The 15908-nt window shown below is 54.6% G+C and overlaps 2 protein-coding genes across 8 annotated transcripts; one reads left to right on the top strand and one right to left on the bottom strand.

Annotated features, from left to right (window-relative positions):
- Nucleotides 1-985: 985 nt before the first annotated feature.
- On the bottom strand, nt 986-10233 carry GEMIN7 (gem nuclear organelle associated protein 7). Of its 7 annotated transcripts, XM_037058320.1 has the most exons (4): nt 10030-10232; nt 3651-3716; nt 2214-2323; nt 986-1712 (listed from the first exon to the last, which is right to left on the bottom strand). In XM_037058320.1, the coding sequence occupies exon 4, from the start codon at nt 1702-1704 to the stop codon at nt 1309-1311; it is 396 nt and encodes a 131-aa protein (XP_036914215.1). In that variant the 5' UTR covers nt 1705-1712; nt 2214-2323; nt 3651-3716; nt 10030-10232; the 3' UTR covers nt 986-1308. The 7 variants fall into 7 exon arrangements, with proteins under 7 accessions (XP_036914215.1, XP_036914241.1, XP_036914222.1 ...); XM_037058346.1 differs by lacking the exon at nt 2214-2323 and having other exon boundaries at nt 10030-10233; XM_037058327.1 differs by lacking the exon at nt 3651-3716.
- Nucleotides 10234-10815: 582 nt separating this feature from the next.
- Nucleotides 10816-15704, top strand: ZNF296 (zinc finger protein 296). The gene is made up of 3 exons (XM_037058295.1): nt 10816-12706; nt 12948-13097; nt 14632-15704. Exons 1-3 carry the CDS (start codon nt 12409-12411, stop codon nt 15609-15611), a joined length of 1428 nt encoding a protein of 475 aa, XP_036914190.1. The 5' UTR covers nt 10816-12408; the 3' UTR covers nt 15612-15704.
- The last annotated feature ends 204 nt before the right edge of the window (nt 15705-15908 follow it).

Genomic DNA, 15908 nt, shown 5'->3' with positions numbered 1-15908 from the left:
TAGAGCTAGGCCAAGGACTCCCCTGAGGTGGCGTTGTGAACCAACGTTTAGAAGTTGAGACTCCCTCGTCTTCCGCATCATGGGCTGCCGGCTGCGGTACTTTCGTGACTAAAGACAATCGAAGCGACTCTCATGCGTATTCAACAAAATCTTCACCTAAATTCTGAAGTTGATGGAATTACAAAGAGGGAAGAAATTGCTTTTTAAAGCGAATCTGACGAAATACTAGTGGCAGGGCTAAATGAATCAAGGGCCGCCATGGCACACAGCTGGTGCGCAACAAAGAGGTGAAGCGTCACCCTAACTCCTAGTCGTCAGCTTTTCCTCAGTGATGCCCGCACAGGGCGTGGAAGTAAGCGAATCTGTGGTGCACCCCACCCGGGCAGGAGCGCACCGCCAGGGAACCCAGCGCCATGCACATCCCTTGCTTGGTACATTCCTGCCCACCCAATAAAAAAACCTCGTCCAAATCATCCAACCCTGGCACCCAGGTCACTCCAGGTGTTCTCCAAGACCAGGGGCAATCCAAACCCCGAACCTTTATCCAAGTTCCTCCCAGACAACTGAGGTATCCTCCCTCTCCTTGGCCCAGATCCACCGGATTCAGTCCTTGAACAGTTACTCTCCCACCCCCTAAATCTGGCTTCATCCCTGTAGGGTACACTACGAAAACAAACAAAAAGACACAAAAAAACAGGAGGTAGATTTTCCTGGAATAATCATTGGTTCTTTAGAAGGAAGCAGGTATTGGAGTTTCTTCTGGGTGGCTGAACTTTTGCCAACACAATTTTTTTTTTACTTACTGATTTTTTAGAGACAGAAACACCCACTTGTTGTTACGTTTATTTACTCAGTCATTGGTGGTGTCTTTCCACCACTCCTGATCCCAAATCAGACCCACGACCTTGGCATATCCACATGATATACTAACCAACTGAGCTCCCTGGCCAGGGCTGCAACTTTTATAATAAACAATTTCCCGCCCTGCAATTTACCTTCCTTTATTCCCACTGCCCCTCCCCCAGCCCAGCCCACTCCCCAGTCTTTAGGAACTGGCCAGAGGCCCACATTGCTGCAGAGTTCAGAGTTCTGTGAGGTGGAGCATTCCTTTCCACGGGACCTAGAACTCATGGGGTTGCAGACTTTTACTGATTAGACCCTGGAGATCCAAAAAAGCCAAAGTTGCTTGGAGATCAGATCAAAATTCCAAGGGAGATCCAAACTCTATGGGGCCCAGAGATCCAGAACAGTGGGAGGCCTGGGAATCTGTGGCCAAGCCTAAGGCAGAAGGTGACCACAGTAATGTCTTTATAGCTTGAAGGTGTATGCAATAATGTCACTACACCGGAGTAATGCCTCTGCCTGCACACCTATCGGAGTCTGCAGCTGCGACACGTAGAAGTTGGCCACATCCAGGTCAGTGGCTCCGAACTGGGCAGTCACGTGCACACCCTCATGCAAGGTGAAGCTGACCTGGCGACCCACCATGGCCAGCAAGCTTCGGAGGTAGCGCTCCCGGAGTGTGGCTCGGGCCTGCTGCTCCTGGGATTCCCGAGATTTGTGAACTGTGGGGGACTCTGGGGTTTCAGAAACCTCTGGCTTCAGGAGGGCCCGACGTCCATCAGGGGCAAAGCCTCGGGTCAAGCCATCAGGACCCCGGGGGAGCCGGAGTACGGGCACAGGACTAGTCAGTGGAGTCTGCATTGTCCAGGCTGTTGGGTGAAGAAGAAGAGCAAGGAGCCATTAAATGGGGAGGTGGGACGACAGGAAGAGAGGCTGGGTGCAGGGGCTTGTCTCTGGCATCTCAACTCATCCCATCCAAAGCTAACCTCCTGATTTCCCTTCCTAAAATCTGTGCCGTCCCTCTACCAGTCCCCGCTTCCCAGGAACCGGCCCCAACATGCATGAAGCCCAGGAGAGCAGGGACTTTTGTCTGCTTTCCTCCTCACAGCTTTATTCCTGGCCATAAATGTGTGCTGAAAGAACCAACCCCTGCCTCCTCTCCTCTCACACGTGGCCCATCCACTCCATTAGGAAATGCCATCTTCCAAATAAATCCCCTGTTGCAGGAGCCAGCCTGGCAGGGCTCCCTCTGGCCAAATCTGGAATGATCTGAACATTTACATATGACAATTACAGATTATAACCCACTGAATAAAACAGAAATCCACATGCTAATTATAAATAAACAAAGGAGGAAAGTTCTCTCTTACCCTAGAATGGAAATTAAAATCATCAACGGCTACTAAAACTCGTGGAGAAATGTCTGATGAAGGCCAGGACATCTGCAGAGTCTTGAAGTACTTCCTCCCTAAGGTACCCACTGTAAAGAATAACTTTACAGTGGAGAAACCTGGCGGATACCTGCACTCAGGCATCGAAGCTAATGTGTGCAGCTGTGGGACAACAGCTCCCAGGGCCCTCCTGCCTCAACACCGAGAGGGCCAGGGCGCAGGTGTGTGGAGTCCACACAGGTGCTTGAATCTAATCATATGGGACAACTGTGTCTAACGTAATCAAGTTGAGAAACATTCTACCAATAATAGTAATAATAAGTCTGGGAGGCAGTTTTGAGCTCCTCGCCAGTTGGCCTCACAATAAAACTTTCTCGTAAAAGAATTAGCCATCTTGGATTCTTCAAAAATACCAAGGCCACAGATAAAAGCTGTGGTGATATACTTATGTCCCTCACCTGATCCAGCCGGTCACTTCCTGCCCGGCCTGCTGAAGCCCACTCCTCACTCACTGGCTTACCCCTTCCTCCTCCGTCACACCCCTACCCCTGTCCTCACACATAGCTAGAGGGACCTGAGTCAGATTGAGTCCCTCCTTTGCTCAGAGCTTTCCAGTGGCTTAAGTCAAAATCAGAGTTCACGCCCCAGCTGATGGAGCTCAGTGGACTGAGTGTGTGGGCTGGGAACCAAAGGGTCACTAGTCCCATTTCATCAGGGCACATGCCTGGGTTGAGGGTGAGATCCCCAGTAAGGGTGTAGGAGAGGCACCCACACACTGATGTTCCTCTCCCTCTTTTTCTCCTTCCGTTCTAAAAATACATAAAGTCTTTAAAAAATCCCCACAAAGTGCTCATCACCGCCCTCACGGCCCCCACCCTCTGGTTACCCCAGCTTCCTCTCCCCACCCCAGCCATGCTGGCCGCTTTGACCTCTAACCCTTGACCCGCTTGCCATCCTTTCTCTGGCTCTGGCACTGGGGGTTCCCTCTGCTCCATCTCTCTTTCCCCTTCCCCGACCACCTTGCCTTAAAGCTCGATCTGCCCCTCATCCCTCTGTAGCCCCTCGGTCAGCTTCATCGTTCTTTGCAGCACAGACCCCTCCAAGACATGACATTACATATGTATTGTTCTGCTTACCTTCCTTCTCCCCTGCCAGATGGCTCCCTCCCTACCCCCTCCAGGCACCCTCCTAGAACACTGAGGGGCACAAGAGAGCAGGGTCCGATCCAATGAATGGATTGGAGATTAAGGCCCCAGGCCCGGTGAGCTGGGTGACCTCAAGCAAGAGACAGTTCCCTCTTCCATTGTATGGAGAAATAGCACCAACTGCCACCTCTGTTTGTTATGAGGGTTCAACTGGCTCCCGCAGGAAGGGCCCTGATACACATCAGGTTCTCCATGAAAGCTAGGTACTCACAATCGTTATTAGCATCGCTGTGTGACCTGGGGCAAAGCTCAACTGTTCAGTGCCTTGGTTTCCCACCTGTAAAAGGGAATGAGGTGAGGACGGACCTCCCTGGGTTGTCCGGGGACTGAATGTGGAATGTTTAGCCCTCCCCTCGAACACGGCAAGCACCTCAGCCTGGAAATGCTGGCTTTGGGGACAGGACGAGGAAGAGAGAAGGACCCTTGGTTCAGCAACTGCACTGCTCTCTGTGGCCTGGCCCCCTTCTCTATAAAGGAACCCCCCAAAGACCGACCCACTATGACTCCAGAATCACTGCTATGAAGAAAGTGGTTCGGCCCTGGCTGGTGTAGTACATGAGCACCAGCCTGTGAACTGAAGGGTCTCGGGTTCAATTTCCCAGTCAGGGCACGTGCCTGGGTTGTGGGCCAGGTCCGCAGTTGGGAGTGTGAGAGGGGCAAGGTCACCGTTTCACTTAGACATGTTTCTCTCCCTCCTTTCCCCTGTCTCTAAAAATAAGTAAATTAAATCTTTTTATTTAAAAAAGGAAGAAAAGCAAAAGGAAAGTGATTCAACAGCTCCAGCCAGAGGCTGGGCTCCATCCCATGACGGTTTCCCAGGTAGCTGCAGCTCTGAAACAATTTTGTCTGCAAAATGCTCAACATGCGCCCCCGATGGCTGGAGTATCCTCAAGTACAAATCCCTTCAGACCTCAGAAAGTCTGTTCCTTTTTGCAGGGAAGTGAATGTTTGAAGGTGTTCCAAGCCACTTCTGATAAACTCAGGAATATTCCGAGAGAGCTAAGTTTGAAGTCTGGACAGAAAGCTTATTTATCCCTGTCACACGCCCCACACTATACAAACTTCCGTGTGTTTTTTTTTATAAAGAAGGTCTTTTTATTTATTTTTTTTTTTGATTTTATTTATTTATTTATCTTTAGAGGGGAAGGAGAGAGGGAGAGAAACATCAATGTATGGTTGCCTTTTGTGCGTCCTCTGCTGGGGTTTGGCCTGCAGAGAACCAGCCTGCATCCCAGGCATGTGCCCTGACTGGGAATTGAACCGCGATCCTCTGGTTCACAAGCCTGTGCTCAAACACAAACTTCTGCTTGTGTCCTCAACATCTACCTCCCTGAATCCTCAGGAATTCCTATTTCACAAGGATAATTATTTATACACACTGGCAGCAGCATACAAATGAAATGCTTTTTTTTAAAAAAAAGTAAGCAAGCAAGAAAGCCCTGACTCACTGGATTGAGTATCAACCAGCCTGTGAACCAAAGGGTTGCTGGTTCGACTCCCAGTCAGGGCACGAGCCTGGGTTGCAGGCCTGGTCCCCAGTGAGGGGTGCGTGAGAGGTGACCACACACTGATATTTCTCTCCCTCTCTCTCCCTCCCTTCCCCTTTAAAATTAATAAATAAAATCTTTTAAGAAGGGCGATGTCTTGCAATAAAAGAGAGAGGGAGAGAGGGAGGAAAAACCCTGGCTGCTTTCAGTTAGTGGAGCAACAATTCACTGTTTCTCCCTCTCTCCCTCCAAAATCAATAGATTAAAATATTTTTAAAAATAGAAATGAAGTGCCCTGGCTGGTTTAGCTCAGTGGAGTGAGCGTGGGCCTGCGAACCAAATACCCGCGGTTCAATTCCCAGTCAGGGCACACGCTTGGGTTGCAGGCCAGTTCGCAGCAGGGGGCACACAAGAGGCAACCACACACTGATATTTCTCTCCCTCTCTCCTTCCCTCCCCCTCTGAATATAAATAAATAAAATCTTTTTTAAAAGTTTAAAAAAGTCCTGGCTGGTGTAGCTCAGTGGATTGAGCGCGGGCCTGCGAACCACATCATCGCTGTTCGATTCCCAGTCAGGCCACATGGGCTGTGGGCCAGTTCCCAGCAGGGGACTCACTAGAGGCAACCATACATTGATGTTTCTCTCCTTTTCTCCTTTCCTTCCCCTCTAACGATAAGTGAATAAAATTTTTTTTAAAAGTCTCCATATAGTGCCACATGTCCCTGGGGGGACAAAAAAATGGCAAATGTCTCTAGCTGAGAAGCACTGACAAGCGCTTCAGTGGGAGGGGGAAGATCGCTGCTGAGTCTGACACGGTCGTACAGCCACACTGAGCACTGGAGAGATGCAAAGAAAAGCTCCCAGGCCACAGAGGCGCGTTCCAGAGCAGGGAAGACGGGAAGGGCAGATCAAGCCTTGCACTGGCGCAGCTGCGGAGGCACTTCCCCTGTGGCCGGCTGTCAGTTGGGAGGGCCTCTAAGGGGGCAGCTGGCCCGAGTCCAGGAAACTGCAAAGGCGCCCAGCGTGCCCGTCGTTCCACCCTTCGCCCCAGGGGACTTTGAGTTGTCTGCCTTTTCCGATCTTTTGAATTCCTTCCCAGGTAGCTGTATAACCTATTCAAGTCAATTTTAAAATTCGGACGTTTAAAAGGAAGGGATGTATTGTAACGCTTCCAAGTCCTTTTAAGAAACAAGAGCTTCCTCCTCAGGAGTCTGAGCTCCCTCTGCTACCCTCCCGGCCGCCCACTCCCCAAACCCTTCTGCCCCACCCCCAAGACAGACCTCTGTGGAACTAGCGTGGAGTCCCACTGGAGGTCCAACCTATTCCTCATTAGCGGGAGTCGGTTATTTTCTCTGTATGTAGGAGGCCAACAGTAAATATTTGGCCTTCGTGGGCCATAGGGTCTCCGTCACAACCAGTCAGTGCTGCCTTAGAAGCAGGAAAGCCAGAAATAAAACATAAACAATGGCCCTGGCTGGTGCAGCTCAGTGGAGTGAGCATGAGCCTGCGAACCAAAGGATCGTGGTTCAATTCCCAGTCAGGGCCCATGCCTGGGGTTGCGGGCCAGGTCCCCAGTAGAGGGCACGTGAGAGGCAACCACACATTGATGTTTCTCTCCCTCTCTCCTTCCCTTCCCCTGTAAAGATAAATACATTAAAATCTTTTTTAAAAAAAAACATAAACAATGAACATGGCGATGCTCCCATAAAACCTTCCTTATTGGGCCCTGGCTGGTGTGGCTCAGTAGATTGAGCACTGGCCTACGAACCAAAGGGTCACTGGTTTGATTCCCAGTCAGAAGGGCACATGCCTGGGTTGCAGGCCAGGTCCCCAGTAGAGGGCACGTGAGAGGCAACCACACAATGATGTTTCTCTCCCTCTCTTTCTACCTCTCCTCCGTCTAAAAAATAAATAAATAAAATCCTAAAAAAAACCTTACTTATTGGGACATTGAAATTTGAATTTTACGTAATTTCACACACCACAAAATTTTTTTAAAGTATTCCAACCACTTACAACTGTAAAATCAAACCCACTCTTAGGTCCTGGGCCACACAAGGACAGCGTTGGCGTTGGGGTCACAGCTTTCCACCTGGGAGGGACGATAAGGATGTGGATTCGAGGAGACTGGTGGGTCTTTGGCCCAGAGTCACTCCCAGGGATCTGGGCAGGTCACTGCAGCTCCACCAGCGGCCTCCCTGGTCTAGCTCCTTATCTTTGAAAAGAAGCATAGAAAGAGACCTCCTGGAGGGCTGGGAGGAGGGAGAATCTCGGGAGGTGGGGCAGGGGTGCTGGTGATCACGCAGACAATGGACACTCCAGGCTGGGCACTTTCTCCACTACCCACATCAAAATGCATCCAGAACCTGGGCAGTTCTCACTCCCCCTCCTGCCCCTTCCTCCTTCCAGCCACCAGCACGTCTCACCTGGACTATTGCAGTTGCCTCTCCACTGGGCCCCACAGTGGAGCCGTCACAGCCGTCATAGAAAGCCTCTTCGAACTAAGTCTGATGACGTGCCTCCTTCGCTCAGATCCCTCCCCTGCTCTGGCCTCGCCAGCTCCGGCCTCCCCCAAAGCAAAAGCTACTGTCCTTACAGACTACCACAAGGACCCGTCACCTCGGTGACCGCATCTCTCCCCTATTCACCCTTTGTTCACTGTTGGTCCGTGAACATGCCGTGCACGTTCCCACCTCAGGGCCTTTGCACATGCTGTTCTTACTGCCTCTAACCCTCTCCCAGACAGGAGACATATATGTACTTCCAGAGACATGGTTCACTTCCCTCCCTCACTTCACTGTTCGAACACCACCTTTCCAGGGAGAAAAATAGTAGCCCTTTTACTCCGCATTGACTTTTTTTCACAACACCATCACCTTCTGACAAAATGTATTTACTTGCCCTCCTGTGCGCTGTCTGTTCTGCCACAGAACGTAGCCTTTGAGAGAACAGACATGTCCGATTACTTCGCAACTCCATCCGCAGCCCCACTTAGGGCCGGGGCACAGGGGAGGTCTGTAAATGTTCACGGAAGGAATGTGGCGCTTCACCCGTCCACATTATCTGAGTGCCTGCTCTTTGCCCAGCCCATGCTGGGTGGTGCTGGGGACTCCGCTGGGACTGGAACAGCCCGGCCCCACCTTCATGGGCTCCCTGGCCAGCAGTCACAGACTTGTCTCTAGACAATGATCACCCAGAGCAGGCAGGTCTGGAATGAAGGAGCCCCAGGGCCTCAGGAGCCCAGGTGGGGGGGTCACTGGTGAGCACAGACCTAAATACAGTAAGGAATGGACCATTCGGAGATCTGAGGGAGTGCCTTCCAGCCAGCAAGAACAAGAGGTGAAGGCAGAGGACAGGGCCCTGAAGGCCCTGAGGACCCTGGTGGGAACTTGGGCCTCTGCTCTGGGTGAGCCATGGGAGGTCTGAGCAGAGGAGGGACAGGACACAGCGGAACCAGGGTACCCGATGAGGTGGGTGCATGATGGTGCCTGGGATGGGGTGGTAACAGTGGGGGCTGGAGAAGGGGTCAGACTCGGTTTGTGTTGAAAGGTGACAGCGCTCTTACTAAGGGATTAAGAGAAAAAGTAGAGCCACCAGAAGGTTCCCAGGTTTCTGCCTGATTGGGAAGACCACAGAAAATAGGATTAACTGGTTGTATACTCATTTTCTAATTTATCTGACCATTACCACGGTAGATGGGATTAATGAGGGACACACATTTTCTCTGTATCTGACCACTGGACTCCATGCTTTGTCAAGGGTCATCAGCCCCCAGGGCTTTCCTCAGACCTAGGAAACACCCTAGTCTCCAGGATTAGTACTTAAAAGATTTATGGGAAATCCAGCAAGTGGCCCAAGGACTTGGCCACTTAAAATAAAATCCCTGGATAAAACAAAAAATTCAGGGTGGGCCAGTGCAAGGCCCTGTTCTCTCCCGGGGCAGGGGTGGGGTGGGGTGGGGTGGGGAACAAAGAGATTTGGTCATGCTAGTGGAATTCCTATTTTCCTGATAAAGGAAACTGGAGCTGGGAGATGTCAAATCATTTGCTGGGGACAAGTTGGTGTCAGGAAAAGGGAGCCAACTCAGGTGGGTCTGACAACAGAGTTGGCCGCCGCCCTGCCCCTTGCAGAGTGCTGGTTTTGTTGTTGTTTTTCCAGCCAGCGCAGGGGCCCCGTTAGAGGTTTGGAGCCCAGGTGTGACCGGAGAATAAAGTGATTTGAGAAAGGCCACGCAGGGTGTTCCCAAGGCAAAAGCAGGCATTATCCGCACTCCCTGGTGACAGAACCTAGAGTCCTTGACCTTTTCGGTCTCCAAGCCAAGGATATCCTGCGAGAAGGTTTCAGGGACACTGTCCGAACCCATCCCCCACTACCTGAAAAAACTTTGACTCAAGACCCCATCCCTGGGGGGATGGCAGGGGCAGGAGACTCAGATCTCCCTCCTTGGGGCTTCACTTTCAAGAAAATGGGGATAGATCAGATATGCGGACAAACGTTCAGCCACCTCTTCAATTGCGACGGTAGGAAGCCAGCTGCGTGACCACCTTAAGGACAGGGCCCCCGGACCTAATTAACCAAGGTGGTGACCTGTGCACTCATACCCCAAGGGCTGCCCCATCCGTATGCATATTAGTTCAACGGGGCCTTCTGAGAGTCCTTCCCCTCCCTTCACCCCTGGGCCGGTCAGTTTCCTTTCAGTTCCTCCCCTAGCTCTCCTTTTCTTACACTAAGTACGTCCTCCCGGCCCCCAGGCGTCCACTCCCTACTTCGCCCAGGGCTGGCCATTCCTCCCAACCTCCCAGCTCAGGCGGGCCAGGGATTCCTCCCTAGGAAAGGCAGGAGTCCGCCGTTTGCTGCCGTTATGACTGTTACCGTCATCGTTGTTACTTTCCACGCCCCCACCCGGCTCCCCGCCTCACCCCGGCGCGGGAAAGTCCCGGCTCCGGGGTTCCCACCAGAGTCGCCATGCAGGCGTTCGGGGCCCCGAACGTCACCCCGACCAGCGCCGCGGCCGCGGACCTGCCTCTTCCCGCCACACAGGCTTTGCCCGCGGGTAGGCGTCCCGGGCCAGGGCCGCGAAGAGGGAAGGTTCGACACCCACCTGCAACACCCAGAACTCGCCGAGGTCCGCGTGCCAGCGCCCACACTTCCGCCGCGTCCCCGCTGCACAAGGCCCGGGCGGGACCGCGAGCCGCCCAGCCTGTGTTCCGACGCAGCAGGCGCCGCCCCACGTGGTCGTTTGCGGGCGGGCGGACTTGCGAGCCTACCCAGCCCGGCGCTGCGCCGCGATCGGGCGGGCGCTTAGATCTCCTCCATCTTCCAGGTGGGGGCGTCCAGGATGCCCATTTTAGGAAGAAGAAATCGAGGCCCAAAGAGGGGTTAAAGGCAGAGCTAGTCTCGCCCCTCCCCCCACTTCCCTACACGTGCACACTCCTACTCCTGTAGTCCCAACCCCGCCTCCCCTGCTTAGAACCTGGAGATCGGGCTCAGGGCAGCCGGGCACCAGGTAAAAGTCTTGGAGAGCAGCAGCTGGGGTGAACCGTGGGCAGCCGTTTTGTCCTGCAGTCCCATTTCACAAGGGAAGAAATTGAAGTCCGGAAAGACGGAGCGGCTGTGCCCAGGTGTTGAGGAACCTCGCTGCTCTGGGCTCAGACAGAAAACACTTCTACACGGTTTCACTAAAGGCAGGGACTTTGTGGGCCTCTGCTTTCCTCTAGATTCCCAAGGCGTAGTGGCTGGCACGGTTAGGCCCTCTGCCCCATAGCTATTAAAAGAACGCCCAACTGCAGGAGCTCCATGCCTACTTGTTGAGTAAACTACAAAGGAATAGGGGTTCTGTTTGTGAACAAGACAGACTGGGCTTCTGCCCTCTCGGAAGCTACATTCTAAGGGAGCTGGGAAGGGTAGACTCGAGTATGCGTGAGCAAATACACCAACCAGATCCTTCGGGGCTTGACGGGCAGATGTAAAAGGAATAAAGGGAGCAAGATTAGGGGTGACCGGGTTGGTGAGTTTCTTTAGCTGGATGGTCAGGAGGTGGCAGTGAAGAAACCAACTCAGGTAACACCTGGGGAAGCTGAGTTCCCGGGAGGGAACTGGGGACAGATGGAGGTCGTGGACTGTAAAGCTTTGGCAGGGTGGGGCTGCTTTAGATACCATGGGCGAGCCAGTACTCAGCTCTCCAGGGGACAAAGCAGCCAAGACCTGAATAACAATATGAGGAACCCTGAGGCCAGGGGCAGTGCTCCAGGAGATTAGCATGTGAAACTCCCTGGGTGTCAGTCTGGGGACTCTGGGGGTGGACGGATTAGGACCCTGACCTCAGGGGGTCTTGTATAGGGAGGGGGAAGGGAGAGGACAGTCAAGAAAACGTTCTGCATTGCGCTGTGGTGTTGCCAGGAAGAAAACTTGTGAGGGTTGGCGGGTGGGGCAGGGTGTTGATGCCACTTCAAACAGTGATCTGAGAGCTGCTTTGAGGGAAGTTCACGGAGGCCCAAGTGGAGGGAGGTGAGAGGGTGGCCTACTTGGCTTTCTGGGCTATTCCAGGTGCAGGAGCTGAATGGATGAACACGATCACAATCCTCTTCTGCTCAAATCCCTCCCGAGGCTGGCCTCTCCAAAAACCAAGACTTTCAAGTGGTCAAAAGACCCTCTTGCAGCTGACCCCATTTTCTCACAGGACTCAGTCACTCCCCTTCCCCCTCTCCTCCTCCCCACTGCTTGTTATTCTTGAACACTGACGGCTGGCTGACTCCCTCACCTCCCTCAAGTCTCTGCTCCACCTTACCCTTCCCTGGTGTGGAGAAAATTGAGCCACCCCCCCACCCCACCCCTTTACAACCCTTCCTAGCTTTATTCGACTCCACATGGCACTTGTCACTCTGGAAGCCACTCTGTATTTTACATAGTTATCTTGTAAACCATCTCCCCAAACCGGTAAACTGGGGAGGTCAGGTCATTTTTGTTTGTTTGGTTCACTGTAGCACACCCCCAGTGTTTAGAACAGGGCCTGGCGCACAGTAGGTGCTCAATAAATGTTTGCCCAGGGAATTTTTATTGTTATGCGTTTACTGAAAGAGTCCAGATTACTGTTAGGTGCCTAGTTAGAAACGTGGCCCCTACCATTTTCCCGCCTGGGGGTGTTTGTAGGGATCCTGTGCCTCAGTTTCACCAGCCCTGAAACAGGATCTGAAATAGCCGTTTCTATGCGTGGCTGTGTACACTCGATGTCATTAAAGTGTGGTCACCAAACCAAACGCCGCGGGTGCAAACCTGATAGAGTTTGGCTTCCAGCAGGGCCCCTGCCGGCCGCCCCATCTTCTCCCATCAGGCCCCGCCCTAGTGGGCGGAGCCACGGCTCGGCCAGCACGTGTAAAAAAGTTCGCGGCCAGTCGCCTCAGCCACTCACCTGAGCGCACACGGCTCGGGCGTCCTCCGCCTGCCTCGCCTCCAGCTTGCCAGGTACCCCGGCCGCGACCCCATGTCCCGCCGTAAGGCCGGCCTCACGCCCCGCCGAGTAGACCCCGCGCCGGTCGCCAACTCAGACAGCGAGACGGAGATGCGGGACCTGGTCATCGACGTGAATCCGGAGTCGGATCCGTGGCCCGTACGGGCCCCGAGGCTGCGGCCCTCTTCCTCAAAGGAAGTGCCCGCGCCTGGGCGGTTCGAGGGTGAACCCCGCTACTCCCCCGACCGGGTGCCCGCCGGCGGTCCCCTCCAAGCCCTCAGCTCGCAGAACCAGTGTGTGTCGTGGACTCCAGTGAAACCGAATCCTCACGGTAAGAGACCCCTGTGCGGAGTCCCATTACTCTCCTCTCCTTTCACTCTAGGTGGGGCGGCGCGGGGTGGTGGGGTGGGGTGGCCAACTCCACCGGGCTCCGCTCCTCGCGTCCTGCCCCTGCCATATTTTCGGGGCCCGGGTCCTGGCCCCTTTTGACCTCCGGGTTTCCGCGCTCCCTTGGAACCCCCAGCCCTGTTGTGGCCCCACCCCATGTTCACCAATCCGCTTCCTCCCTGCAGACCGCCAGCCCTGGACCGACAAACACCCAGATATGTTGACCTGCGGCTGCTGTCTGCAGACCTTCCCGCTGAAGGCCATCACTGCTTTCATGGACCACAAGAAGCTGGGCTGTCAGCTCTATAGAGGCCCCAGCCCTCGCCCGGACTCAGGTGAGTAAAGCTGGGATGCAGCCCCCTCTCCGGTTCGAGGGCCTGGCTTCCTGTCGTAGAAAGGGGCTGAGCTGGACAGGCAGGGCAGTCACTGAGTCCTACTTCCCCTTTCTTGCTCCCCTTCGGGTGCAGCCTAGGCGTGGCCAGGGCCTGCCCTGTCCTAGGGCTGGGACTAGTTCTGGCGAGGGGGTAGGGGTGGGGCTGGGCAGAGAAGGAGGGCGGCCGGCAGGGTGTGGCCAGCCCCAGAAGACCAGTCTGGGGATTTGCCACACTAGAGCGCCCCCCCCCCCAATCTGGTTTCACTTCTCCTTCCCCTTGGCCAGAAATAACTGGCCAGGTGGCTGGACCAGTGTGGCGGTAGGGGGGACCCTGGGGAGGGCAGTGGCCTGGGGGAGTGAGGACCTGAGGCCAGCTGGAAGGCGGAGTGTTTTCCCCCCTCCTCCTGGAATCTCCCAGCCCTGCTTGCTGGGAAGCCCCTGGTCTGAGCCAGGTCCTCCTCCTGCCTGGGCACCTGGGTGCCTTGTCTTAGGACAGAGAACTAAACCCTTAACGTGGCACTAGATTCGTGGTGATGAGCTTTCGGTCAGTGCCAGCTGTGGGGCTTATCCGAACGAATGATTTGTGCTCTTGGGATTTTTGCGGAAGGGCTGGGGCCCACCCCAGGGAGGGTCCTGTAGTGAAAGGGAGGGGCTGTGATGGAATTAGCTGCTGTGTGGAAGCAGGGAAGGGTTGTGATGGAATTATTGGAACAAAACACTGAGGTTCTTGGAGGATTGTGGGCTCAGCTCAGCTAATGTTTACTGAGAGCTTACATGGACCTAAACTCTCAGCTGTTCCCCATTCAAGGCTGCAACAACCCTAAAAGGGAGAGGACCCCTAGGATCCCCATATTCGAGCAAATGTGGAAGTTGAGGCTCAGAGAGGGGTGTATACATATGGTATATATATATATATATATATATATATATATATATTGCCTACAGTCGCACAGGTAAGCAGTAGAGCCAGGTTGAAGTCAGGCCAGGTGGGTCCCCCGCAGCCCTGACTATACTCTTGACCCTGGCATTGCATTATGAAAGCCGAGACTGCCTAGCATTTGAAAAATAAAGGCAAGTGGACCTGGGAAGTAATTGATTTTAGAGAGAGAGAGAGAAAACATGTATTTCTTGTTGCACTTACTTATCCATTCATTAGTTGCGTTCTGGTAAGTGCCCTGACTGCGAACTGAACCCGCAACCTTGGTGTATCGGGATGACTAACTAGCTAGCTATCTGCCAGGGCTTGAGGACTTTCAAATGCACCCGAGGAACCCTCACGTACCCATCCCATTTCAGATTTTTCCCCTTGCTTCTTGTCCACCCACCTACCTCCCCAAACATCAGCTTCCTGAACACAGGGAGTGTCCCTGTGTTCTTACTGTTCCTGGGCGCTGGAACAAGAGCCTTGCCCGCAGAATGTGTCCAGCTGGCAGCTGTGACCTGCAACTACTATGCCCTTTACCCATCACACTAAAACCCAGCCCATCTCCCTGCAGACCTTGAGAACCTGAAGGCCTTGATCTGCCTCCGCTGTGGCCGGCAGTTCACCAGGGCCTGGAAACTGCTGCGCCACGCCCAGTGGGACCATGGACTGTCCATTTACCAGACAGAACCTGAGGCCCCAGAGACCCCGCTGCTGGGCCTGGCAGAGGTGGCGGTGGCTATGTCAGCAGTGCTGGGCCCAGACGTGGAGGCCAAGAGCTCCCGGGCCAGTAGCCTCTCCAAGCGGAGCCCCACCTGCCCTGTGTGCAACAAGACCCTCAGCTCCTTCAGCAACCTCAAGGTGCACATGCGCTCACACACAGGTGAGCGGCCCTACGTCTGTGACCAGTGTCCCTACGCCTGCGCGCAGAGCAGCAAGCTCAACCGCCACAAGAAGACCCACCAGCAGCTGCAGCCTCAGAGCCCCTACATGGCCAGCCCCAGTCAGGAACAGGCATCTGCAGCCCCTCCAGAGCCAGCTGTCCATGCCGCTGCGCCAGCCAGCAGCCTCCTTTGCAGCCCCGGGGAAGGGGCTGGGGCCGGAGGGGCTGCTGACACGGCAGGTGTGCAGGAACCTGGGGCTCCGGGTGGCGGAGCTCAGGCTGGCCCTGGTGGGGACGACTGGGAAGTTGCCAAGGAAGAGAAAACCAACTCTGCCCAGAGCCCAGGGATGTCACCCAAGAAGATGCCCAAGTCGGTGGGCAAGAGCCACGGGTCTGGGGGGAGCTGTGAGTTCTGCGGGAAGCATTTCACCAACAGCAGCAACCTGACGGTGCACCGGCGCTCGCACACCGGGGAGCGGCCCTACGCCTGCGAGCTCTGCCCCTACGCCTGCGCCCAGAGCAGCAAGCTCAACCGCCACCGCCGCATGCACGGCCTGGGGCCCAACGGGGCCCGCTTCGAGTGCCCCCACTGCCACGTGCCCTTCGGCCTGCGGGCCACCCTGGACAAACACCTACGGCAGAAGCACCCCAAGGCAGGTGGGGAGGCCTGAGTGGCTGGCATGCTCTCCCTGCTGTCGCTGGTACCATGTTTCACATATCAATCTCGTCCTTCCACTGCTGTGAATAAATCCTCCCTCCCTCTAGTTATACGCGTGTGGACTTTGCTTTCTCGGGGCATCTGAGGTGGGGCGGGAGGCTCTCTCTCCTTGGGGTGGACGGCTGGACAGACCGGTTTGGAATGATGGGGTGAGGGGAAAGGCCAGCCCCCAGTGCCTGTGGCACAGCAGGACTGGCACAGAAAGCCGCGCTCCCAGTTCCCGGTGTGGGCGAGGGCAGGGAGAGGCCTG

Source organism: Sturnira hondurensis, unplaced genomic scaffold (assembly GCF_014824575.4).
Source record: "Sturnira hondurensis isolate 20B ecotype Veracruz unplaced genomic scaffold, ASM1482457v3 Scaffold0001020, whole genome shotgun sequence".
Classification (NCBI taxonomy): Eukaryota; Metazoa; Chordata; class Mammalia; order Chiroptera; family Phyllostomidae; genus Sturnira; species Sturnira hondurensis.
This window is presented reverse-complemented; position numbering and strand designations above follow the sequence as displayed.

Excerpts from the sequence above, each read along its gene's own strand:
- ZNF296 (XM_037058295.1), top strand. The coding sequence starts at position 12,409 with ATGTCCCGCCGTAAGGCCGGCCTCACGCCCCGCCGAGTAGACCCCGCG. Across the intron at positions 12,707-12,947 it reads AGTGAAACCGAATCCTCACG|ACCGCCAGCCCTGGACCGAC; the intron begins GTAAGAGACCCC and ends TCCTCCCTGCAG. Across the intron at positions 13,098-14,631 it reads CAGCCCTCGCCCGGACTCAG|ACCTTGAGAACCTGAAGGCC; the intron begins GTGAGTAAAGCT and ends ATCTCCCTGCAG.
- GEMIN7 (XM_037058346.1), bottom strand. The coding sequence starts at position 1,704 with ATGCAGACTCCACTGACTAGTCCTGTGCCCGTACTCCGGCTCCCCCGG.